Source organism: Theropithecus gelada, chromosome 16 (genome assembly GCF_003255815.1).
Source record: "Theropithecus gelada isolate Dixy chromosome 16, Tgel_1.0, whole genome shotgun sequence".
NCBI classification, from domain to species: Eukaryota; Metazoa; Chordata; class Mammalia; order Primates; family Cercopithecidae; genus Theropithecus; species Theropithecus gelada.
In genome coordinates this window covers 36,124,427-36,152,399 of record NC_037684.1, presented here as the reverse complement: position 1 = coordinate 36,152,399, position 27,973 = coordinate 36,124,427, and the positions used below count along the sequence as shown (strand labels likewise).

At 40.6% G+C, this 27,973-nt stretch overlaps 1 protein-coding gene and 1 pseudogene across 1 annotated transcript in view; both read right to left on the bottom strand.

Moving 5' to 3' along the window:
* The window catches only part of EFCAB3 (EF-hand calcium binding domain 3), a 50,165-nt gene that overhangs the window by 6,061 nt on the left and 16,131 nt on the right, over positions 1–27,973 (bottom strand). The window contains exons 5-10 of the mRNA XM_025362775.1: positions 26,901–26,977; positions 22,813–22,956; positions 21,446–21,517; positions 19,913–20,033; positions 3,972–4,165; positions 3,435–3,619 (exon numbers count right to left, since the gene is read on the bottom strand). Coding sequence (XP_025218560.1) covers positions 3,435–3,619; positions 3,972–4,165; positions 19,913–20,033; positions 21,446–21,517; positions 22,813–22,956; positions 26,901–26,977 — 793 coding nt within the window. The remainder of the gene's footprint in view (positions 1–3,434; positions 3,620–3,971; positions 4,166–19,912; positions 20,034–21,445; positions 21,518–22,812; positions 22,957–26,900; positions 26,978–27,973) is intronic.
* Positions 16,635–17,372, bottom strand: LOC112609730 (annotated as a pseudogene).

Genomic DNA, 27,973 nt, shown 5'->3' with positions numbered 1-27,973 from the left:
TATATATATATATATATATATATATATATATATATATATATATATATTTTGTAGAAACAGAATTTTACCATGTTGCCTAGGCTGGTCTCGAACTCCTCGGCTCAAGCAATCCACCTTCCTTGGCCTCCAAAAGTGTTGGGATTACAGGCATGAGCTACCATACCCAGCCCTATCCAATATTTTAATGTGGTCATAGGGAGTCTGTGTGTGGGGTCAGGTAGTGTTCATGTAACTCAGTTACTTTCAGAAACTTGAAAGTACCATTTCTTTCTTTCTTTTCTTTTTTGTAGAGACGGGGTTTCACCATGTTGCTCAGGTTGGTCTCAAACCCCTGAGCTCAAGTGATCCAGCCGCCTCAGCCTCCCAAAGTGCTGGGATTACAGGCATGAGGAACCTGTGCCTAGCCTATTTCTTGGTTCTAATGAACATTTATTTTATTTTATTTTGAGATGGAGTTTTGCTCTTATTGCCCAGGCTGGAGTGCAATGGTGCGATCTTGGCTCACCACAAGCTCCGCCTCCCGGGTTCAAGTGATTCTCCTGCTTCAGCCTCCTGAGTAGCTGGGATTACAGGCATGTGCCACCACACCTGGCTAATTTTGTATTTTTAGTAGAGATGGAGTTTCTCCATGTTGGTCAGGCTGGTCTCGAACTCTCGACCTCAGGTGATCCACCCGCTTCGGCCTCCCAAAGTGCTGGGATTACAGGCGTGAGCCACTGCGCCCGGCCTCTAATGAACATTTATAAATACATAATTATATTAGATTAGATGTAATATACTACATAGTATATTAGATATACTATATATGTATATAATTATAAACATATAGTTTAATAGAAATAGCATTAAATGTAATATAAGTTGTAAATATAGTACATATACAGTAGATATAGATGTAAATATACATATGTATGCATGTAGTATAATAAATATAAATATGTAGTGTATTAGATATAATATACTAGTAAATATGTAATACATTAGATGGTAACAAGTGTTATGAAAAAAATCAGGAAAGGGGATAAGGTATTGGGGGTTGTGATTTTATTTGAATACATATATATTTATTGTTCAAACATTTTTATTTTAAATTTATTTTTAATTAAAAAAATTTATTTTTAGAGATGGAGCCTCACTATGTTGCCCAGGCTACAGTGCAGTGCATTCACAGGCGTGATCATCGCACATTACAGTCTTGAACTCCTGGGCTCAAGTGATCCTCCTGCCTCAGTCTTCTGATCAGCTGGGATTAGACGTATGTACCATTGCACCCTGCTATTTAAATACTTATTTAAAAAATAATTTATTGGTCAGGCATGGTGGCTGACGCCTGTAATCCCAGCACTTTGGGAGGCTGATCACCTAAGGTCAGGAGTTTGAGACCAGCCTGACCAACATGGTGATACCCTGTCTCTACTAAGAATACAAAAATTAGCCGGGTGTGGTGGTGCATGCCTGTGGTCCCAGCTATTCTGGAGGCTGAGGCAGAAGAATTGCTTGAACCTGGGAGGCAGAGGTTGTAGTGAGCCAAGATCATGCCACTGTATTCCAGCCTGGGCAACAGAGCAAGACTCTGATTCAAAAAAAATTTTTTTTAAGTGAAAATTCATGTAACATAAAATGAACCAAGTGAATTGAACAATTCAGTGGCATTTAGTACAATGACAATGTGGGGATTGTGATTTTAATGGGGTTGTTAGGCCTCCTGAAGTGATATTTGAGACAATACCTGAAAGAGGTGATGGGAGAGCTATGATGCAGCTCTCTGAGGAACAACATTAGAGCAGAGGAAATAGCAAAGCCATAGACCATGAGGTGAGAGCATGTCTGGTCTGCAGGAGGAAGAGTAAAGAGGCCTTGAGGATGGAGTGGAATGCACTGGACGGTGAGCAGTGGAAGATGAGATTGTTGGATAGGCAATGAGAGCCTAGATCAGTGATGGCCAATAACATTTTCCTCCATAATGGAAATTTTCTATATTTCTGTGTCATCCAGTATAGTAACCATTAGCCACATATGGCTATTGCGCATTTGCAATGTGACTGGTGTGACTGAGGAACTGAATTTGTAATTTTATTTAATTTTAATTAATTGAAATTTAAACAGTTACTAGTGCTACAATTATTGGAAGGCTCAGGTTTTGATTGTGTGGGACATTGTAAGTTATAAAAATTTTGGTTTTCATTCTGTGTGATATGAAAAGCCATTGGAGGGTTTCAATCTGATTTTAACAGAACCACTTTGGCTGCTGGGTTGACAATTGATTGAAGGGGACAATAGTAGAAGCAAGGGGACCATTTAGGAAGCTATTGACATTATTTCTGCTGAGATTATATTAGAGACAATCTAGCATATAGCATGCTCTCAGGAAATAAAGTATTTGTATTACAGTATTCTTCCTTCTAAAAAATATTGAGTTACCTATGGGCCAAATTCTATTTTAGATGATAGGGATACCTCAGTGAAAGAAATACAACCCTTGTGTACATGAATGTTATATTCTAGTTGGAGAGATTGACAATAAACAGACAAGCACCTGGGGTGGAGGAGTAGTTGAATGTTGGGACATAAGTTTAAAGGAGGATAAATGTCCTCTTATTTCCATCTTCTCAGTGATATTTTCCTGTGGGTGTTATTTCATTTGGAGAAAGACAAAGTCTGAACTTGAGGTCATTTGTGACAGTGATAGCCCATTGGGCGTCTTAAACTCTATGTGTGGAGGGGCCTTCTAGGAATTGTATAGTGATGTGAACAACACATGGGCCTCTGGAACCCAGAGCTCCACAGGGTAGGCTGGCCTCCAGTTAAATTTCCATTCTGTTTCTCAGGCCTAGAGGCCTTATCTGGGGTAAGGCCAGAGTCTCCTGAGAGATTATCCAGAAACTTGGGCATAGTTGCTAGAGACCTTAAAACTTATGATGACAAAAGTATATCTTGGGAGGGGGTGCAAAAAGACTAGAGTCAACAGAACTTGAAGCAAGGCCAGAAGGTGCAGCTGGGACCATAAATGGGGATCTAGTTGAGGGCAGGATGGCCCCTCCATCACAGCACTGCTCTTTCGGGTTGTGGGCCTGGTCTTCTCATCTCATGGTGTTTGCCCAACCACAATCTAGAGTGGATGGAGGGTGTCCAGAGTGCAGCTGCTGGTCCCTGAGTGGTTGGGGGAGCATTCAGAGATAGGATTGGAGAAACTTTTATTGTTATTACTCCTGTATTCCCCATCCCCAACCCCAAACCTGTATTTTTTAGTAAGTTTATTTGTTGAAATTAAATGAAATGTTAACACCTGGTCTTAGATTTGGGCACATGGCTATAGCATCTGGTTTGAAAATAATGACTAAAACTATTTGTTGTAAAAAGCATGTTATTAGTTCTTTTAAGTTAGTGCTTAAAAATCCAAGTATTTAACTAATGTGACATAATCTAAATCTCACCTGTGTTTTCCAGTCTCTTTTATGGAAAAAATAATCCTCAAAGAAATTCAAAGGCTCCCTTCTTCTTAGCATCTCTAATTTCTGCATGTCTTTGAATGGCTTTCCCATCACCACCCCATCCACATTAGGGAACAATGGAAAGATGGGTATTTTTGAATATGGGCTATCTGAATGGGAATTGCATCCTAAAAAGATAAAAACAAAAATGGTATCACAAACAATGTAAGAAATTCACATAAAAGACTAGCATGTGGTGCCTGTTTTGCTTTGTCTATTCTTCTCAGTGGCCATGGCCCTCATTCTTCACTCTCCTGCTTCCACTCCCAACCCATTCACAGACTCTAGACTTCATCAGGCATCTGAGGATTCAGGTTACATCTACATTTGCTTTCAAATGACATCTATGTGACACAGAGTGGTCATTCAGAATAGGCTGTAGTTCTGTTCTTAAGGCATTTGGGCTCTAGTACTTCTTTCTGACCAGTCATATAAAAATACATCCTTTACAACAGTAGGGAGAGAACAAATGGCTCTTACTCTTGAGCTCTTCAAGAAATTTAAATAAATCCTTTTCTTTCATTATTGCAATCCGGGCAGCATTAGCAAAGGCAGCCATGCTTGAGCTTGGAGGTGTGCATATGTCTGGCTTAAGTGTCCTTTTTCCATAGCCCATAGTGTAGGGACTCCACAACATTCCTGGGCCAGTATGCTGGAATTTTCTTTGGAAATAGCTTTAAAAAAAAAGTAATTCAGAAATGGATACAAAGAGATATAGGATAAACATTTTAAAAAGTCAAGTTGCTAGTTACATATGCTGAAGAAACTTACTTTAAATCTAATTTGCATATTCATTCAATAATATTTGAGTGTCTATTTCTGTGATATTTATAGAATATCTACTGATACCTCCCACAGGCCATTTGACTATTTATATTTGTATTCCTTGGCTTTTGGTCTCCCTTTTTTACCCAAGCCTTCCCGGAGTTTTTGTTTTTGTTTTTTTCAGAGAGAGATGAGGTCTTGTTATTTTGCCAGGCCGGACTGGAACTCCTGGGCTCAAATTCTCCTCCCTCCTAAGCCTCCTGAGTAGCTGGACTATAGGTACCTGCTATCATGTCCAGCTCTGACCTCCCTGTTTTGTTTAGAAAAATACTTATGAATTATGATCCTTGACAAACCCTTAAGTGGTACCAGCTTGAATACAAACATTAATGATTATTACTTTGTGTTAGGTTTAAAAATGCAAATTTTGTTTTAAGTTAAAAGAAATTCTCATTGCAGAGAATTAGAAAACATAGAAAAGTATAAAAAAGAAAAGAAAATACTACCAGTAAGCTTATGATCTGGAGTAAATCACCATTGATTGCTTTTCTTTCTTATCTTTTTTTTTGGAGTGTATGTGTAAGAACAGACTTAGATGTGTTACTGGGCATTTTAGGTTACACATTCTTTGAGAATTAGTACAGCTGGCAGGCTGTATATGATAAAGGACTCTGATCCATGGTATAAACATCTGACTTACAAACATGCATGCCTCAAATATCAGTGACTGTGGTGGTAAGTGATCAGCTTCCTCCTTGCTGCCAGAACAGTGAACTTCTCTCTGCAGCTATGGCAGGGATCTGATCTGCTTACTGCTGCTGAGGTGGAAGGACTTGCTTCTCACTGCTTTGATAGTGGAACCTCTCACATCTCAGTGTTCTGAGTAGAAGAGCATCACTTTATGCTGTCTCAGAGGAAAAGGTGTAGGACCTTGCTTCTCATAAATACGTAGGTAGATTTCTTCCTGTTACAGCAATGGGAGGCTTCACTACTCTCTGGGATGGTGACAGGCAGCCTTTCCTTTCCTCTCAGGAAGAGGGAAAGGACTCATTCTAAATGTTGGGGCTGAAGCAGTGGTTGGTAGGAAATGTGCCTATGGTGTTCTGATTAGAGTCTGACTTATGATCAGATACTTTCTTCCCTAGCCTTGAACTCAACCATCCACAATGTCATCACTTGCCTCTGAAAATAGCATAAGGCTAGTTTTTCTTAATGTAACTTAATTCCCACCCAGTCCTTCAAGGCTCAGTTTTTCTTTCCCTCAGAGTGTTCTCTATATACTCTATGGCTCTGAGTGTGGTCTTCAGCACCACTGGGAAAATACAAATTGTGGGAAATACAAATTCTTGGCCCTGACTACACACCTATTAACTTAGAAATCCTGTAGCCTAGCAATGTGTTTTAACAATCACTCCAGCTGATTCTGACACAGTGCAAGTTTGAGAACTTTTGCTCTAGTCTATAGTTTCCTTTCTTCCTTGAAATTCTAATCTTTGCTTAACAATTTATGTCACATTATATTTTATAACTAATTGTTTCATGTATATTACATACAAAAACTAGTGGCTTGTGTTTGTATTTGTTGTTATTATTATTATTATTATTGTTATTATTATTTGAGACAGAGTTTTGCCCTTGTTGCCTACGCTGGAGTGCAGTGGCACGATCTTGGCTCACTGCAACCTCCACCTCCTGGGTTCAAGCGATTCTCCTGCCTCAGCTTCCCGAATAGCTGGGATTAAAGGCATGCACCACCATGCCTGGCTAATTTTGTATTTCTAGTAGAGACGGGGCTTCTCCATGTTGATCAGGCTGGTCTTGAACTCCCAACCTCAGGTGATCCATCCACCTCGGCCTCCCAAAGTGCTGAGATTACAGGCGTGAGCCACCGTGCCCAGCCTGCTATTTATTATTATGATTATTATTTTAGAGACAGGGTCTCACGGTCTCCCAGGCTGGAGTACAGGGGTGCAAGGCTCACTACAGCCTTGAACTCCTGGCCTCAAGCAGTCCTTCTGCCTCCGCCTCCTGAGTAGCTGGGACCACAGGTGCAAGCCACCCTGCCTGGCTAATCTTTAAATTTTTTTGTAGAGAATTTCCCTACATTGCCCAGGCTGGTCTTGAACTTCTGGGCTCAAGTGATCTTCCTGCTGTGGGCTCCCAAAGCTTTAGGATTACAAGAGTGAGCCACCATGCCTAGCCTGTATTTGCTTTTAATAATGATATAATTTTGCTAGATTTGCATATCTCTGTTTCCCAGAATTCCTGGGCATATCTAAAAATACAGGAAAGATACTCTTTGCCATACTATATTACAAAGTATAATAAAAGAAAATAGGGCCAGGCGTGGTGGCTCATGCTTGTAATCCCAGCACTTTGGGAGGCCAAGGTGGGAGGATCACTTGAGGTCAGGAATTCAAGACCAGCCTGGCCAATATGGCGAAACCCTGTCTTTACTAAAAATACAAACATTAGCCAGGCGTGGTAGTGTTGGTGCGTGCCCGTAATCCCAGGTATTTGGGAGGCTGGGGCCAGAGAATTGCTTGCATACTGGAGGCAGAGGTTGCAGTGAGCTGAGATCATGCCATTGCACTCCAGCCTGGGTGATGAGAGCAAAACAAAACTCTGTCTTAAAAAAAAAAAAAAAAAAAAAAAAAAAAGAAAGAAGTATAGTAAAAGAAAATATATATTCTATAAACCTATATTCACGATAAAAGATCAGTCTGTGTAGGGGCCCAGATGTCCTGGGCAAGCCCAGTCTTTACTCATTTCCCTCACCCACCTCCAGTGATGTCCTGGCTTGTAGTAGGCTTTTCCTCTGCTGAGGTTTCACACCTTCCTGACAGTCCAGTGAATTCACTGACACCATTCTAACTGTGTAATCCTGGGCATATTATTCAATTTTTACGATGCCTCAATTCCCTTATCTGGGAATGGGGGTAATGATAGTATCCACTTCATAGTGTTAAATGAAATAATACACATAAAGACTTTAGAGTGGTATCAGGAGCATAGTAACAATTCAACATATGTAAGGTGTTGTTATTTCTCTAGTTCCTTGCAAGATCCATGATCAAACACACAGGACTTCTATATATTTCACTTTTTGTTTTCTTGAAGAGATCTATCCACCTGGAATGGTTTCAGTGCATAGTTATTGACCCAGAGTTATTCTTCACCACCATCCTAGGGAGGAAGTCCCTTTGTCTGTCTCCTTTTTGGATATTCTGTTTCCTGGATCCTATGTTTTCCTTTTTTTTTTTTTTTTTTTTTGAGACAAGGTCTTGCTCAGTCACCCAGGCTGGAGTGTAGCGACCTTCTGGGCTCAAGCGATCCTCCTGCTTCAGCCTCATGAGTAGCTGGGACTACAGGCACATGCCACATCTGACTAATTAAAAAAAAATTTTTTTTTGTAGAGATAGGATCTCCCTATGTTGCCCAGGCTGATCTTGAACTCCTGGGCTCAAGTGATTCTTCTGCCTTGGTCTCCCAAAGTCCTGGGATTCTAGGTGTGAGCTGCCTGTTTTCCTACTTATTATGTATACTCCCTCATCTTGGTGGGGTATATCCTTCAATAGCTTCCTAAGGAAGAATGCGTAAGTACATTTTTTGAGGCTTGGTAACTGGAAAGTGTCTTTTCTTTTATACTTTGCAGTTTGGCTGGGTAGGTTGGAAATCATTTTTTCTGAGGCACTGTTAACATTATTTTCTGGCTTTCAGTGCTGTACTTGAGAAGTCTTATGTTTCCTTTTCGCATGCAGAAAAGTAAATTTTTTTCCTTATTGGAAACTTTTAGCATCTTATCCCTGATGTTCTGAAATGTTATAGTAATGTGCCATGTGTGGGTATGGGTCTTTTATCATTCATTGTGCTGGACATTCAATGGATACTTTAAACCTACAAACTCACGTATGTGAATTCTGGGAAATCTTCTAGGACTATTTCTTTGATAATTTCCTGCCTTCATTTGGTTTTCTCGTTCACCTTTTAGAATGCTTACTATTTGGAATGTTGGACTGATTTTCTCATTTTTTCTAATGCTGTTTTCTCTTTTTCCAATATTCTGAGAGATTTTCTTAATTGAAATTTTCACTTCTGCTATTCTATTTTTAATTTCCAAGAACTTCAACCTTTTTCTTTCTTTTGAATGTTCTTTTATGTAGTTTCCTATTCAAATTTCATGAATGCAAATTAACCCTCATATCTTGGAGGATATTACAATAATTCTTCTGTATCATGTATCATGCATTATCTCTACTTCTTTAGTTTGTTCTTTCTTTTTTTTGTTCTTTCTTTCCTTCTTGTTTTAATATTGCTTTACTATTAATCTAAGATTAATAATCTAATAATAATCTTCCTTAAATATCTTTTTTTAAAAAGAGATGGGGGTGTCATTATGTTGCCCAGGCTGGACTTGAACTCCAGGGTTCAAGTGGTCCTTCTGCCTCATACTTTCGAGTAGCTAGGACTACAGGCATGTGCTACTATGTCCAGCTCTTAAATGTCCCTTGATTTCTTGGATGTCTATTCATATTTTAGAATGAGAGTAAGCACTCGTTAAGTCCAATTGGAAGCTTTTTGGTGTGTTAAATCTTATTGGTGGGAGCTCTACTGTCAGGTAATTGGTTGGAGCCTTGTTTCATCAAGGGACTTTTTAACTGGGAGTGTGGGTTTTTTCTCATGGGCTAGTCAATTTCCCTGAAGACTAATCTTCTACAATTTTACTTGGGTGGTATAAGTCTAGCTTCCAACACATTGGGAACATGGAAGGAGAAGGGGGCTAGTGGGAGGTCTTGCCATTCAGTAAGTACATTTTCTTTTCTTTCTTTTTTGAGACAGAGTCTTGCTCTGTCCCCCAGGCTGGAGTACAGTGGCCTGATCTCGGCTCACTGCAACCTCCGCCTCCTGAGTTCAAGCAATTCTTGTGCCTCAGCCTCCCAAGTAGCTGGGATTACAGGTGCGTGCCACCATGCCTGGCTACTTTTTGTATTTTTAGTAGAGATGGGGTTTCACCATGTTGGTTAGGCTGGTCTCAAAGCAATCTGCCTCCCTCAGCCTCCCACAGTGTTAGGATTACAGGCGTGAGCCACTGTGCCCAGCCCCCTTTGCTTCCTCTACTTTCCAGAGCTATTTTTCTTACCTCTTCATTTGTCTCTTGGCCAAAAGTCTACCAGACTTTTCTATATACTATTTCCAGGTCAAACTCCGCCACTCCTCTATCAAAATCCTTCTTCCTCACTGCTCCCCTCTCCCAGCACTTTTAATGGCTCTCCAATGCTTGGAGGAAACCTTAGAAGAGATTTTCTATAATCTGGATCCAGTACATATTTTCCACCTTATCTCTTCCTGTTTCCCTACACAAATATCATGTTGTAGCCAAACAAATGTAGACTGTTTTCTAAGTCTTTTTCTCACAACATTCTCTTACTGAACTGCTAAATCAGATATTTAATAGCTGTATAATCTTGGGAAAGTCAATTAAATTCAACAAGTATTAAGTGCCTAGTTTGTTCTGTGCTGTGTGTTAGGTGCGGGAAAAAATGAATAAGCCTGACATGGTCCTTGCCCTTCCAGAGCTCACAATCTAATGGACAAAGCTGCCTGCTAAACCTGTAACTTCAACAGTGCAATGTGCTGTATGATAGGGAGAGAAGAGCATGTAGGAGCAAGCCTGACCCAGAATTGGGGGTCAGAGAAGGCCTTTCAGAGGGAGTGACTACTCACAGGGACAGAAAGGATAAGCAGGGGTCAGCTAAGCATAGATAGGTAGAGTGCGTTGAATTGTGTTTCCCAAAAAGATGTCCAAGGCCTAAGCCCTGTACCTGCTATGGGACCTTCTTTGGAAAGTATCTTTGCAGATGTAATTAAATTAAAGATCTTGAGATGAGATCATCCTGGATTTAGGGTGGGTCCTAAATCTAATGACTGGTGACCTTATAAGAGAAAAGAGAGGGAGATATGAGACACAGATCAAAGAAGGCATTGTGAAAATAAAGGCACAGATAGGAATTATGCTGCCACAGCCCAAGGAATGCCAGGAATCACTAGAGGCTGGAATTTCCAGGGAAGGATTCTCGCCTGCAGAAGGAAGGGGTGTGGCCTTACTGACACTGTCTGGCCTCCAGAACTGGGAGAGAATAATTTTTATTGTTTTAAGCCACAGAGTTTGTGGTAATTTTATTAATTAATTTGTTTTAGAGACGGCGGTCTTGCTATGTTGCCCAGGCTGGAGTGCAGTGGCTATTCACAGGCATAGTTCTGCTGCTTAACAGCACAGGAGTTTTAACCGGCTCTGTTTCTGACCTAGGCTGGTTCACCACTTCTGGTGGTCCCCTGCTCCCCGGAGGTCACCGTATTGATGCTGAACTTAGTGTAGAAACCTGATTGGCATAGTGTACTATTGCCCAGAGCCCTTGGGGCTGAAGGGATCCTCCTGCCTCAGCCTCCTAAGTAGCTGGAACTACAGGCCTGCACCACCATTCCTGGCTATGGTAATTTTTTATGACAGCCCTAGGAAACTAACTCACAAAGGGGAAAACTATTTTAGGCAAATACCAGGAGGTGAGAGAGCATGCAGTATTTTAGGACCCGAGTTAAATGTAATCTAGGGTGTGAGAGGGGAAGTTACAAGAGACGAGGGCTGGGCACATCTGCTCTCGCCTATAATCCCAGCACTTTGGGAGGCTGATGGGGGTGGATAACTTGAAGTCATGAGTTCAAGACCAGCTTGAGCAATGTGGTGAAACCCTGTCTTTACAAAAAAATACAAAGATTAGCCAGGCATGGTAATGCACGCTTGTAGTCCCAGCTACTTGGGGAAGCTGAAGTGAGAGGATTGCTTGAGTCTGGGAGGTAGAGGCTGCAATGAGCCTTGATCGCACCGCTGCACTCCAGCACTCCTGGGAGATAAGAGCAAGACTCTGTTGAGAGACAGAGAGAGATATATGAGACTGGAGGTTAAGCAGAGGATATATTATGAAGGACCTTTAAAAGGTCACGTTAAGTCAGAACTTTTTTATAGGAAACATGAGAGTTCACTGTAGGCTTTTTAGAAGGTAAGTGATGTGATGATATGATTAGATTTGTGCTTGGCATTGTAGGCCACTTAAATATTTTCTAATAGGTTAAGTTATGATCTGGCTTCAGTGTGGAAAGTGGATGGAGATGGCAAAAATGGAAGTAGAGTGACAAGGCAGGATACTGCAGTTAAGTCCAAGAAGATAGTGACTTACTTACGCTAGGATAGTTTCTGTGGGATAGAGAGAAGTGCATGGCTTTCATGTTGAGGAGGTAAGATAGACAGGGCTTAGTGACTGGTTGGATGTAGGGAGTGAGAGAGCAGTGACAACTGAGGATTATGCCACGCCTTTGGCTCTGACAGTTGGGTAAACACACTGAGATGGCAAAGCCATGCACTGAGATCTGAAACTCAAGTGGAAGAACTATAGAAGTATGTGTGGACACAGAGATACAAACTACCATCAGAGAATACTATAAACACCTCTATGCAAATAAACTAGAAAATCTAGAAGAAATGGATAAATTCCTGGACACATACACCCTCCCAAGACTAAACCAGGAAGAAGTTGAATCCCTGAATAGACCAATAATAGACTCTGAAATTGAGGCAATAATTAAGAGCCTACCAACCAAAAAAGTCCAGGACCAGACGGATTCACAGCCGAATTCTACCAGAGGTACAAGGAGGAGCTGGTACCATTCCTTCTGAAACTATTCCAACCAATAGAAAAAGAGGGAATCCTTCCTCACTCATTTTATGAGCCCAGCATCATCCTGATACCAAAGCCTGGCAGAGACATAACAAAAAAAGAGAATTTTAGACCAATATCCCTGATGAATATCGATGCAAAAATCCTCAATAAAATACTGGCAAACTGAATCCAGCAGCACATCAAAAAGCTTATCCACCATGATCAAGTGGGCTTCATCCCTGGGATGCAAGGCTGGTTCAACATACGCAAATCAATAAATGTAATCCATCATATAAACAGAACCAAAGATAAAAACCACACGATTATCTCAATAGATGCAGAAAAGGCCTTTGACAAAATTCAACTGCCCTTCATGGTAAAAACTCTCAATAAATTAGGTATTGATGGGACGTATCTCAAAATAATAAGAGCTATTTATGATAAACCCACAGCCAATATCATACCGAATGAGTAAAAACTGGAAGCATTCCCTTTGAAAACTAGCACAAGACAGGGATGCCCTCTCTCACCATTCCTATTCAACATAGTGTTGGAAGTTCTGGCCAGGGCAATTAGGCAGGAGAAAGAAATAAAGGGTATTCAATTAGGAAAAAAGGATGTCAAATTGTCCCTGTTTGCAGATGACATAATTGTATATTTAGAAAACCCCATCATTGCAGCCCAAAATCTCCTTAAGCTGATAAGCAACTTCAGCAAAGTCTCAGGATACAAAATTAATGTGCAAAAATCACAAGCATTCCTATACACCAATAACAGACAAACAGAGAGGCAAATCATGAGTGAACTCCCATTCACGATTGCTTCAAAGAGAATAAAATACCTAGGAATCCAACTTACAAGGGATGTGAAGGACCTCTTGAAGGAGAATTACAAACCACTGCTCAATGAAATAAAAGAAGACACAAACAAATGGAAGAACATTCCATGCTCCTGGAAAGGAAGAATCAATATCATGAAAATGGTCATACTGCCCAAGGTAATTTATAGATTCAATGCCATCCCCATCAAGCTACCAATGACTTTCTTCAGAGAATTGGAAAAAACTACTTCAAAGTATAGAACCAAAAAAAGCCCACATTGCCAAGACAATCCTAAACCAAAAGAACAAAGCTGGAGGCATCATGCTACCTGACTTCAAACTACACTACAAGGCTACAGTAACCAAAACAGCACAGCACTGGTACCAAAACAGAGATATAGACCAATGGAACAGAACAGAGCTCTCAGAAATAATACCACACATCTTCAACCATCTGATCTTTGACAAACCTGACAAAAATAAGAAATGGGTAAAGGATTCCCTATTTAATAAACGGTGCTGGGAAAACTGGCTAGCCATATGTAGAAAGCTGAAACTGGATTCCTTCCTTACACCTTATACAAAAATTAATTCAAGATAGATTAAAGACTTAAATGTCAGACCTAAAACCATAAAAACCCTTGAAGAAAACCTAGGCAATACCATTCAGGACATAGGCATGGGCAAGGACTTCATGTCTAAAACACCAAAAGCAACGGCAACAAAAGCCAAAATTCAGAAATGGGATATAATTAAACTAAAGAGCTTGTGCACAGTAAAAGAAACTACCAACAGAGTGAACAGGCCTCCTACAGAATGGGAGAACATTTTTGCAATCTACCCATCTGACAAAGGGCTAATATCCAGAATCTACAAAGAAACAAATTTACAAGAAAGAAATCAAACAACCCCATCAAAAAGTGGATGAAGGATATGAACAGACACTTCTCAAAAGAAGACATTTATGCAGCCAATAGATACACGAAAAAATGCTCATCATCACTGGTCATCAGAGAAATGCAAATGAAAACCACAATGCGATACCATTTCATGCCAGTTAGAATGGCGATCATTAAAAAGTCAGGAAACAACAGGTGCTGGAGAGGATGTGGAGAAATAGGAACACTTTTACACTGTTGGTGGGACTGTAAACTAGTTCAACCATTGTGGAAGACAGTGTGGCGATTCCTCAAGGATCTAGAACTAGAAATACCATTTGACCCAGACATCCCATTACTGTGTATATACCCAAGGGATTATAAATCATGCTGCTATAAAGACACATGCACAAGTATGTTTATTGTGGCACTATTCACAATAGCCAAGACTTAGAACCAACCCAAATGTCCATCAATGATAGAATGGATTAAGAAAATGTGGCACATATAAACCATGGAATACTATGCAGCCATAAAAAAGGATGAGTTCATGTCCTTTGTAGGGACATGGATGAAGCTGGAAACCATCATTCTGAGCAAACTATCGCAAGGACAGAAAACCAAACACTGCATGTTCTCACTCATCGGTGGGAATTGAACAATGAGAAGACTTGGACACAGGGTGGGGAACATCACACACTGGGGCCTGTTGTGGGGTGGGAGGAAGGAGGAGGGATAGCATTAGGAGATATACCTAATGTAAATGATGAGTTAATGGGTGCAGCACACCAACATGGCACACGTATACATATGTAACAAACCTGCACGTTGTGCACATGTACCCTAGAACTTAAAGTATAATTTAAAAAAATAAGAAAAAAAAGAAGTATGTATGGACAAATAGATAAATTAAGTTTTTACCTTTTTGGTTTGAAGTGGCTGTGGGGCTTACAAATGGAGATGCCCAGTAGGCAGATGGAAACCCTAGAGGGAAGATCTGGGCTGGAGATCCCAGTGTGATCTTCTCTGTGCCTCTTTCTCCTTGCCTGTATGCAAACGGAGGTATCAGGACCTACCTCACTGGTTTGATTAGGCTATTAAATGGAGGTCATTCAGCAAATAATTACTGAGCTCTTGGTGTATATCAAGCATTTTCCTATAATAGATACTGAGAAGATAGCAGTGAATAAAACACACAAAGAATAATTCCTGTTCTCAAGGAACTTACATTATAGCATGAGAATACAGTTAATAAAATGATTAAGTAAATTGTATTGTATATTAAAAGGTGATAAATAGTATGAAGAAAAATAAAGCAGAGAAGTGGGGACAGGGAGTGGTAGGAGGGTTGCAGTTTTAAACAGGGTGGTTAGAGAAGGCTTTGCTGAGATGACATTTGAACAAAGAACCAAAGGTAGTGAGAGTGAGTTGAGTGAGTCATGGTCTACCCAGGGGAAAAGTATCCAGATAGAGGGAAAAGCAAGTGCAACAAAGGCCTTGAGGTGGGAGTGTGTTTGATGTGTATGAGGAAGAGTAAGGAGGCCAGCAAGGCTAGAGCAGAGTAACAGAGACAAAGTCAAAGAGGTCAAAGGGGAATGCAGTGCACATAGAGGGCCAATATGTCATTATAAAGGCTTTGGCTTGGGGCCAGGCGGTGACTCACTCCTATAATCCTAGCACTTTGGGAGGCTGAGGTGAGCAGATCTCTTGAACCCAGGAGTCTGAGACCAGCCTGGGCAACATAGTGAATACGTATCTCCACAAAAAATAGAAAAATTAGCCAGGTGTGATGGTGCACACCTGTAATCCCAGCTATTTGGGAGGCTGAGATGGGAGAAGCACTTAAACCTGGGAGGTTGAGGCTTCAGTGAACCATCATGGTGCCACTGCAAGACCCTGTCTCAAAAAAGAAAAAAAGAAAAAAAGACTTTGGCTTTTACTCTGAGGGAAATGGGAGGGTTTTGAAGGTTTTGAGTGGAGGAGTGATGTGATCTGCAGTGTTTGGAAGACTCATTTGGTGCTGTAGGAGTCAAGGAGTCAGCTAGGCACAGGGAGTGTTGTGAGTAGGCTGTTCAGCAGGCAAAGCAGGGGAGCAGCAGTCAAAGGTGCAAGCAGGGAGACCAGTTATTAGCCAGGGAAAAATTAATGTATGTAAAGTGCTTGCTCAGAGCTTTGCATTTAATATATGTTCAATAAATGGTATCAACTATGTGAATACCTATCAAATTCTACCATTAACCAAATCAAGACTTGCTTTCTCAGGAAATTAAATGAATTATTTTTGTCACTTATTTGACATTTATTTAACATATTTTGAATTAATTTACTTCTGTGTATTGATTTAAATATCCACATATTTCTGACTTTTCTCTCCATATATGTGTGTGTGTGTGTGTGTGTGTGTGTGTGTATATACACATATAATTATTATTTTCTTTCTTTCTTTCTTTTGAGACAGGGTCTCATTTTGTCACCCAGGCTGGAGTGCAGTGGGGTGAACATGGCTCACTATAGCCTTGACCCCCAGGCTCAAGCAATCCTCCTGCTTTAGCCCTTTAAGTAGCTGAGACAACAGGTGTGTGCCACCATGGTGGCTAATTTTTTGTTGTTTTTTGCATACAAAAATTTACTGCTACGGTTTTTTTTCCTTTATTTTTGAGACTAAGTCTCACTCTGTCATCCGGGCTGGAGTGCAGTGGTGCAATCTTGACTCACTGCAACCTCTACCTCCCAGATTCAAGCGATGCTTGTGCCTTGGCCTCCTGAGTAGCTGGGATTATAAGCGCACAGTACCACATCCAGCAAATTTTTTTATTTTCAGTAGAGACGGGGTTTCACCATGTTGGCCAGGCTGGTCTTGAACTCCTGGCCTCAAGCAATCCACTTGCCTTGGCCTCCCAAAGTGTTGGAATTACAGACGTGAGCCACCACACCTAGCCCATCACTACAGTGTTTTCACCATTCAAGTTTATGATCTTGGTCTTTCCTTTGTGCCTTTGTATAGGGCCAAAAGAGAGACATTGGGTACTTTGACAACCTTAAAGCAGACTCCAGGAATATCACCTTTTTTTTTTTTTGAGATGGAGTCTCGCTCTCATTGCCCAGGCTGAAGTGCAGTGGCATGATCTCGGCTCAACACAACCTCTGCCTCCCAGGTTCAAGCGATTCTCCTGCCTCAGCCTCCTGAGTAGCTGGGATTACAGGCGCCTGCCACCATGCCTAGCTAATTTTTAAAAATTTTTAGTAGAGATGGGGTTTCACCATGTTGGCCAGGCTGGTCTCGAACTCCTGACCTCATGATCCACCCGCCTTGGCCTCCCAAAGTGCTGGGATTACAAGCGTGAGCCACTGTGCCCAGCCCAGCATGACCTTTTTAATCAAATCCAGCAACAAGAACTTTACCGTTTTTCTCAATCAAGTTCAAGCAACCACCATTGGGTACAAAGGCTGTGATTTTCTTGCTATTCTTGATCAGCTGGATGCTGGCACACTTCCTGATGGCAGAATTTGGCTGTTTGGCTTCAACCCCTACTTTTTCCAGCACAATTCCTTTTGCATGAGAAGCACCTCTCATGCAACCCTCAAAAGGGCTGGCCTTCAGGGCTGTGCCCAAATGGGCTTTCTTATACTGTTTATCATGCCACTTCTGGTCTCGTCAGTGACTATGGGGCTTCCTAGCAGCATGAAGTCCATGATACTTGCCCATCCTGTTGTCACCACAGGCCTGAGTGAAAGAGCTAATTAAAAAAAAAAGAAAGAGCTACTTTTTGTAGACACGGGGTTTCACCAGGTTGCCCAGGTTGGTCTCAAACTCATGGGCTCAAGTGATCTATGCACCTTAGCCTCTCAAAATGTCTCCATTTATACGTTAAATACTATGTCTTAAACATTTTTAATCTCCTTAGGTATCAGGCAATAGCAAGATGACCAGATAATAATAACCAGATAAGATAACCAGATAAGTAACAGCCACGCCACAATAACAATAAAAAACGCCAACATCAGCTAACATTTCCTAAGCACTTACTGGGTGTGAGAGGCAGTATAGGGAGATAAATAAGAGCATGAGTTCTGGAATCAGACTGTGCTAAAATATAGGTACAACTCCCTCTTGGGCAAGTTATTTAACTGACCTGTGCTGCAGCTTTTTCATCTGTAAAGTGGGAGTGATCATAGTATATACTCATTAGGGAGGTGAGGATTAAATTAGATAATATGTATATTCTTTTTAAAAAAATTTATTTTTATTTTTTTTAGAGGAAGGTCTCACTCTGTTGCCCAGGTTGGAGTGCAGTGGCACAATCACAGCTCACTGTGACCTCAAATTCCTGGGCTCAAATGAACTTCTTGAATAGCTTGGACTACAGGTATTCGCCACCATGCCTAGTTAATTTTTTAAATTTTGTAGAGTTGGGGGTCTTGCTATGTTGCCCAGGCTGATACGGAGCTTCTAGTCTTTTTTTTTTTTTTTTTTTTTGAGACGCAGTCTCACTCTGTCGCCCAGGCTGGAGTGCAGTGGCCCGATCTCAGCTCACTGCAAGCTCCTCCTCTCGGGTTCACGCCATTCTCCTGCCTCAGCCTCCCGAGTAGCTGGGACTACAGGCAACCGCCACTTCGCCCGGCTAGTTTTTTGTATTTTTTAGTAGAGACGGGGTTTCACCGTGTTAGCCAGGATGGTCTCGATCTCCTGACCTCGTGATCCGCCCGTCTCGGCCTCCCAAAGTGCTGGGATTACAGGCTTGAGCCACCGCGCCCGGCCCGGAGCTTCTAGTCTTAAGTCATCCTCCCATCTCAGCCCCCTGAGTGGCTGAGATTACAGGTACGAGCCATGGTGCTTGGCTATAATTTTTTTTAAATGAAGCTTCAATTTTCTTTTTTTTTCTTTTTTATTTTTTCTGAGATAGAGTCTCACTGTGTTGCCCAGGCTGGAGTGCAGTGGAGTGATCTCGGCTCACTGCAACCTCCGCATCCCAGGTTCAAGCTATTTTCCTGCCTTGGCCTCCCGAGTAGCTGAGATTACAGGCGCCCACCACTACGCCCGGCTAATTTTTGTATTTTTAGTAGAGACAGGGTTTCACCATGTTGGCCAGGCTGGTCTCAAACTCCTGACCTTGTGATTCGCCTGCCTCAGCCTCCCAAAGTGCTGGGATTACAGGCGTGAGTCACCGCCCAGCTGAAGCTTCAATTTTCAAGATAATATGTGTGTGCTTAGTCTAGTTACTTCCACACAATAATAATAGCTAACATTTATTGAGCTCTTATAATATGCTAAGTACTTCACATGTATTGTCACACATCAGTCCCACAATTGTCCTATAAGGTAGGTATTATCATTCCCTTTTTATAGATGAGGAAACTGAGATCGAGAAGTTAAACCAAGTATCGAATTTGTGTACTAACATTAGGCTTTACTAAGTGTCTTTGAGTTGGAATGAAAAGTAGAATTTTGTGCATCCTCTATTCTACATCTGACAGAGAGATAGGAGAGTATAAAGAGACTACCTATTGAGGGGCAGAAGAAGATTTTTACATTGTTGGTGGTATTCTATACTCTTAAGTCTCTCTAGGTGGAGACTGGAATGCTTTGAAGGAGTATGAGTTGAAAAAGACTGATAATAGCAACATTTGTTTAATTTCTATAAGACAATGATAAAAATAGATTGAAGTGATTTACTTTCAGCACCACTTGCTGGAATAAATAACACAGTTGGTGTGTGTTATTTATTTAAAGGATGAGAATTAAAGGTTTAAAGGATGAGAATGTTTCCTCATCCTTTAGTCTCAAGTCTAATTCTGGCTCTGCTCTAGTCCAAAGGCTACTTTCAGAGGTCTGAATTTGCTGTACCTCATCTCAAGAGCCCCTGGTAGTTTCAGCACGAACAAGAGCATCTTATATTCCAAACTAGATTTCTAAGCCCACCCAAAATTATTCCTGGAAAAGTCTTGTTCTGCTGGGATTCTTTGGCCTGAGATAGAGGAGGCTAAAATTTCTTGGTTGTCTTAGGTCCTCAGTGGGGCCCTGAGGTGGTTTGAGGTCAGCCTTGCAGTTTTAGAACTGGGCAGGATTGTGGAGATGGGGGAATAAGGTCTCACGTTGTAGCACAAGGGCATTTGCCCAGATACCTTCTTCTCCTTAGTTTTGGACCAGACCCTGTGGAGTTGGATGTTAGTGAGAGGTGACTGCCATGTTAATATCTTCATAATGCTTCTGAGAAGGCTGTTTTTGCTCCTTTCCTTCTCACTTACCTTACTATTTCTAGTATAGACTTTTTGGGTAGGGCTGAAGTCTCTAGAAGCTTTGATAGGATTTCAAACAATAGGATTCCTGGGTTGCCAGCTAAATCTAAACAGGTCTCCTTTTCTGGAACTATGGAGGGAAAACAAAAGATAGATTTTTAAATACCTTCTGAAATTAGAAATCGACCACGTCTTTACTGATTATTTATAATAATAATATCAAGTCAGGAACTAGAGGTACAGTAAAACATTAAAAGTCTGTTCTATTTGGTAGAAAGGCCATTTTGGTTACTGAGCAGACAGAATAAAATGGAATGTTAAAAAATACTTTTAGTTCAATAACGTCTAAACAAATGTAGTAATATTTTTAACACAAACATGAATTTTGTGTTAATGATTATTTCCTGGTTCTAGGCAAACTCCCATTACTATAGTACTACTTGTAAGAAATAACTTCTCTTTATCCTAAGAACAGTTCATAGCTTATGAATGAATATATTTTCAAAACTGTATACAGTATTTGGAATTTGGAATGTTTATCCTAGAAAACATGAATAATGATTAGCTTTTCCAAGGCAGCCTGTTAAACTTATAAACAATGAGGGGATTAATGACAATATTTCCACTACACCTACACATCATTTATAACCTTGGGGGAGAAATAACAGAAAAATTATTTTCTATTAGTTAGTGGAAGCATGTGACACCTTAACTAATGCTTTCTAACCTACAGCAGACTCTTCAGCCCTAGCACTGAGGGTAGAGGCTTCATCAGTGTGAGGAAGCTATTTTTTCAAGAACAGTAAATTATCGACACTTTAGATTTACATGAGAGTGCATTTTTCTTTTTATGAAAAAAAATTTTTTTTAAAAAATAAAAGCAATGCCTCTCAAAGTAGTGCATACACTTGGTAAATAATTCAGACATTATAGGCCAGGCGCAGTGACTCACGCCTGTAATCCCAGCACTTTGGGAGGCCGAGGTGGGTGGATCACAAGGTCAGGAGATCAAGACCATCCTGGCTAATGCTGTGAAACCCCATCTCTACTAAAAATACAAAAAATTAGCCGAGTGTGGTGGCAGGCACCTGTAGTGCCAGCTACTGGGAGGCTGAGGCAGGAGAATGGCATGAACCTGGGAGGCAGAGCTTGCAGTGCACCGAGATCGCACCACTGCACTCCAGCCTGGACGACGGAGCAAGACTCTGTCTCAAAAAAAAAAAAAAAAAAAAAAAGAATTCAGACATTATAGAAGGCAGCCAAATTTTTCTATACCAGTCACTCACTCAGTGTTCTCACTGGAGACCAAAGGGCAGTGTCTCCTGCAGGAGGCATTTGGACAGTGCAAGTGCCTGCCTGATGTAGTTAACACTGTACCAATTTGTTTAGCAAATACTGTTCTGGAGAAGCAGTTCAAAAGTAACTCACATCCCAGACTACACCTTCCTGACCTGTCTCCCAACTGGAAGCCTGTGAATGATGTTTACTGTGCAGTGAGTTGTAGCTGCCCAACTGCCTTCTGTTCATAACGTCTCTACTCACCCACTGCCTTGAGGAAGAGATTCTTATCTGTTAGCACCTTGATAAAGTCTGAGAAGTTCACCTTCCCATCTCCTGCAACAAAAATCTGAGACTCAGGACAATGATAAGATGTATTTAAATTATCAGAGTATATATTAAATGTAAAAATTAAAACACTCTGGATGATTTAATATTAAAAAAAGAGCATTTGAATTGAGCAAAAAAAGAGCATTGGAAATATGCTCAGGTAAGCCCTGGTCTTCTTGAAGTGGTCTTAGCACCATTACATGAGTCCTCCACAGCCCACAGAAGCAACAGTGGTTGTAAACATCCAGCCAGGAACACCCAGCCATTGCAGTCTGTCCGCCTGCTCTTTTCTCAGAGCCTGGCCATGTTTGCAAGGAATCTGCCCTGTCTTCCCATGCTATAACCGCCCCTATTATTCCTATTTTAACATCCCCAAGCTGTATTCCATTTCCTCTAAAATTGAAGGATGATGAGTATTATTAGAGGGGTATATGTGTGTTTCCATGAAATAATAGAAAAATTTGACACGTTAGTAGAAGCAAGTGACACCTTAAGTGACATTGAATGACAGGTGGAACTGATGTTGATTGAATGGGGCACTGACAGTTGGGTGGAGAGAGGTGAGAGGAGATAATATGCTGAATATATTTTTCACACAGCATATCAGTTTGGGCTACTAATAATTTGGTCAGTATATTCACTAAAAACATTACCTGTATGCTTTAAAAATACCAACAAAAGTGCTATGGCATTTAAAATTCAGTGTAGGTAGGACTTGATGGAAAAAGAAAGATTTGTTCTATTTTGATTCAAACAGAAACAAAAGGCTTGAATTCTCTTGGTAATGAGTCATTATTAACATTGTTACTGCTTTTGTATCTGTTATTTCAGGGCACCCTCCATGTACAGCTTCCATGTACATCAGGACAGGTAACCTGAATTTGATATTGAAATCAGACAATCACTCTTGGCTTCTACACAGCGTTTTTCAAATAGTCCATTTTCTAGGATTAATTTGATTTCACAACTTGTACACATACCTCACTGATCTCCTTAAAGGGACATACACCATACACACACAGACACACACACATATGTGTGTGTCTCTTTAAGGATACATATGTGTGTGTATACATAGATATATGGATATATACATATATGCATATTTGTATATAGTATTCAAATATATAGTCTACAAACATATACAAATATGCAAATATACAAATATATATATATATGGGGGCAAGTAAATAAGGTTTGTTTCTCATGTTTATACAGTCATTAAAAGAAAACTATATATTCATTAAAAGAAAACTATATAATCTTTTATGGGAAAAGCAATGAGAAGCCAAATGACTCACGATCAATATCAGCACATTTCAATTCATTATAGACATCATGCTTGGTTAGATTCATTCCCAGCTTAGCTACAGTGCACATCAGTCCATGGAAATCAATACAGCCAGTTTTGTCCTTGTTGAAGAAGTTGTAGGCATCTTGGAAAGCTGGGGAAATAGGATTAAGTTATTCAGGACAGTTATTCAAGAAGAAGTATATACACTAATAGGACTAGGACAGACAATATAGTTGACTGGAGATCATGTTCTAAAAAAAGGATTGTGGAAAAAATGAGTGCTTAATAGACATTTCTTATACAGTATCCTTCCATGGAACTTGAACTGGAATGAACTAACTGTTGCAAAACCAAGTGTTGGTAAGTAAGATGGCCTTCCAAAGATATCCACACTGTAATCCCTTAACCTGTGAATATGCTATCTTACATGGCAAAAGGGACTTTGTACATATAATTAAGATAGATTCTTCTGGGCTTGATCTAATTACATGATCCCTTATATAGCTAGAAGCCAGAGAGATGTGGCAGAAATCAGAGAGATTTAGAGCATGAGAAAGACCTCACCCACCATTGCTGGTTTATCAGCCAGGAACTTCTCTGCCTGCTAAAGAGGCTGAGAAGCTCCTGGCTGATAAACAGCAGGGAAACTGGAATGTCAGCCCTACAAGAGAAAAGAACAGAATTCTGTCAAAAATCTGAATGAGACTGGAAGCAGATTCTCCTCCAGAGCCCCTAAATAAGAGGCCAGGCTGGCCAACACCTTAATTTCAGTCCTATAAGACACAGAGAAAAGAAACCAGCTGTGCCCACCTGCACTTCTGACTTATAGAACTGTGAGATAATAAATTTGTGTTGTTTTAAGCTGTTATGTGTGTGGCAATTTGTTACAGCAGCAATAGAAAACCAATTTGTCAAATTGGACCCAAATTATATATATGTGTGTGTGTTTTATATGGATCCAAAGTTTTTCAAAGAAATAGTCAAGGCACTAACTGGAGCCAAAATTAGATAAGTATTTTCTGAAATTAGTGAATGAGGAAATAAACCGGGAACAAAATATATTCCAAATGACACCAAAATAAAACTTACTTCATATCATGTTCAAGTCTCAGCATCTCTATGTATAAGAATGATTAATCTCCTACAGAGATAATGATACCTGCTCTGTAAGTGTGTAATGTAAAAAGGTAATATCTTTCTCCTTGATAAAAGGTAGGCTTCTCTAGGGCTGGAACCAAACTATCTCTGACTTGTTTCTGTTTTTCCCATTATCTCTTCCATGTTAGTAGGCAGTCAACAAATATTGATTGCATGCTTTCCATGGACCAGGCATTGCTCCAAGTGCTTAGGATATATTAGCGCACTACATAGACAAAGATCTGTGCCTTCATATAAATGTAATAAATAGGTAAATTAGATGCCATTTTAGAAGGTGATACATACCATGGAAAAAAGAAAAAGTAATTCTGGGTGGATGATTAGAAAGAAGAAGAGAAATGGAATTCCTATACACTCCCACCTTTGTGTCTGTTTCCTGACTAGCACCTGTACCTGCATGACCTTCCTTTCTCTCTGCGCTGCAAATAAACTGTATGCTCTTATCCAGAGCCAATCCCTCCCTTGTGGATTGGAACTCATCCCCTCTCTCATATTCAAAGAATTTACCTAAGAAAGGGTCCCCCCTTAGGTAAGGGAAATATCATTTTTTCATTTTCTATTATATCAATCCTATTGTTGTATAAACTTTTGCTATTTCTCCCTTAAAAAGTACATTGTGACCCCATTTCCCCCTCCAGCTATTGCTACCTCTGCCATTTGTCTCTTCTTCCTATTAAAAATTTAGTCATTTATGGCTGGGAGCGGTGGCTCCTGCCTGTAATCCCAGCACTTTGGGAGGCCAAGGCGGGCGGATCACGAGGTCAGGAGATCAAGACCATCCTGGCTATCACGGTGAAACCCCGTCTCTACTAAAAAATACGAAAAATTAGCCGGGTGTGGTGGCAGGCACCTGTAGTCCCAGCTACTCGGGAGGCTGAGGCAGGAGAATGGTGTGAACCTGGAGGTAGAGCTTGCAGTGAGCCAAGATCGCGCCACTGCACTCTGGTCTGGGTGACAGAGCGAGACTCCATCTCAAAAAAAAATAAAATAAAATAAAAATAAAAATTAGTCATTTATTTCTATCAGTGTGGATTCATGGATGTTTATTTTATACTTTCGGTTATAATCAATTCTGTATTATTAATTTTTATTGCTCAAATAGAAAAAGTTGTTGGAAGACAGAGTATATGGATACAGATGCTGGTAAGGAGGCAGACGTGGAAGTGAGAGTCTGTGGACATTCTACTCTGATTGCTTCAGTTTTCTTCAGGAAAGTAAGGAGATCTATTGACAGTGAGGATGGGAGATGCTAGGGATCTTGAAGTATTCAATAAATATTTGTAGAATGAACAAATTAACCTCTCATAGGAAAGCTGTGAGGATTAAGCACTGTAAGGAACACATTTTCTAGTTTCCATATTTGATGTTTTGTTATCTGGGGCCTTGCTGGCCCTGGAGGGACTGCCCCTCTCAGGGCTGGTCAAAGTCGATTGATTCTTTGATTCATTTCTGTCTCCTGGGTCAATTTCTAAATTGGTTCTAAATTTAGTGGAGTAAAGCATCAGCCTCTCCAGAAACCAGACGCAACCCAAACATAGCCACACTTGACTTCTTTGAATTTTTCTAGTGCATGATGTTTTCCCTTTTCTCTGGCCTTTGTCGATTCTGTTCTTTTTGCCTAGAACACTCCTCTCAGCACTATTTGCCTGATTTACTCCTAGTCGCCATTCAGCCTTCTCTGGGACTCCCCTTCTTCCCTCACAAGACTAAATTTAGGAGGCTTTCCTTTAAGCTCCTATAACACTCTATACTTTTCCTATCATAACTTGTGTTATATTGTAATTTAAGTGATTTATTCAGCAAGTTCGTGGCTTTTTTTCTGAGATGGAGTCTCGCTTTGTCGGCCAGGCTTGAGTGCAGTGGTGTGATCTCTGCTCACTGCAACCTCCGCTTCCCAGGTTCAAGCAATTCTCCCTGCCTCAGCCTCCCAAATAGCTGGGATTACAGGTGTCCAGCACCACGCCCAGCTAAGTTTTGTATTTTTAGTAGAGACAGGGTTTCACCATATTGGCCAAGCTGGTCTTGAACTCCTGACCTCAGGTGATCGGCCTGGCCTGCCTCAGGCTCCCAAAGTGCTGGGATTACAGGTGTGAGCCACTGTGCCCAGCAAGTTCATGGTTTAACAGCCTGTCTTCCCTGTTAGACTTCCTATCAGGTCCTACCATGTCTAACTTGTTTTGTTATGTTTCCCACACCTAGTACATTTTTGGTATTAAATAAATATTTGTTGTTTGGATGAATAAACTTTTTTTTTTTTTTTTCTTTTGAGACGGAGTCTCGCTCTGTCGCCCAGGCTGGAGTGCAGTGGCCGGATCTCAGCTCACTGCAAGCTCCGCCTCCCGGGTTTACGCCATTCTCCTGCCTCAGCCTCCCGAGTAGCTGGGACTACAGGCGCCCGCCACCTCGCCCGGCTAGTTTTTTGTATTTTTAGTAGAGACGGGGTTTCACCGTATTAGCCAGGATGGTCTCGATCTCCTGACCTCGTGATCCGCCCGTCTCGGCCTCCCAAAGTGCTGGGATTACAGGCTTGAGCCACCACGCCCGGCCTGGATGAATAAACTTTAACCAGTGTAGCTCATTTTATCATTATATTTTTTTCTTTGAGAAATCCTAGGACTGTAGCTGTGTTTGTGTTCTTTATTACTTGATTTATACTTGTTCTTTTGTTATTTTTGTTATTTTTGCATTTGTTCTTTTCCACACCCACAAGTTCTTCTTTGAATACAATTATTTGACCAGCACTGCCTAAATTCTAGGGAGATGTCCATTTAAAAGCAATTTCCCTCCTGTCTCACAAAAATATAAGTTTTTTTCCCTTTCTCTCAAATGATGGTGGTGTAGATAACCTGTGAAATCTCAGATCTTTCTTAGAGAAGAAAGGATCAGACATTAAGGAGCTGTTATCTATGCTTCAGTTTTGAGGATGATTCTCATTACCTGCCATTTGTGAAGCACTTAGCTTCTTTTCTTTGTGTTGTAATTGGCATTGAAGAGATCCTGGTAAGTCTCTATCCCTGAGGAAAGATATGAAAATATTTAGATTTACTACATATGTGAAACCAGCAGACATTAGTCCTATTCATCAGTTTCTGCTACTGGAATGACTGTAGCATCTCAATGTATCCAGTCTACTATCCTAAGGGATCTTCTATTTAGGATAGTCAATAGCTACAGGATGAACAATGAGAAAATGTTGGCCACTGAGATCCACCTCTGCCCTAAACTTGCCTATCACCCCTCCCTTAAAAAATTGTAATTTCAGGCCAGCCATGGATGCCCAACACCCCTCCCTTAAAAAATTATAATTTCAGGCCCGCCATGGTGGCTATAATCCTAGCCCTTTGGGAGGTCAAGGCAAGAGAATCGCTTGAGCCCAGGAGCTCAAGACTAACTTGGGCAACATAGCAACACCCTGTCTCTACAAAAAACAAAAAAAATTAGCCAGATGTGCTGGCATGGGCCTGTAGTCTTAGCCACTCAGGAGGCTGAGGTGGGAGGAATGCTTGTGCTTGGGAGGTCAAGGCAGCAGTGAGTCAAGATTGCACCACTTTGCTTCAGCCTGGGTGACAGTGAGATCCTATCTCAAAAACAAACAAACAAACAATCAAAAAACCAGTTATGATTTCCCCCATTTTATACAATAGGAAACAGAAGCTCAGAGTAATTAAATTATTTGTCTCAGGCTATACAGATAGTAAACGGAAGACCTGAGATTCAAACCTAGATTTGTCTGACTCCAAAAATCAAGACCATAATGCTTTACACTATTCCTGTTGTTAGAAATAGAAGTTGTTTCAATTTTCTTTTTTTTCTGGCTCCAACTCTCAGTCTTGAGTTTCAAATTTTAAAAAAGTATAAACATTGTTGTGGTGAATACCCTTACAGAGAAACCTTTGCATCTATGACTATTTTACAACTTTCTTTTTTAAAAATCTTTTACAACTATTTTACAATTGTCAAATTGCATTTTTAACAGCATATGTATGTGTGTGTAAGAGAGAGAAACAAAG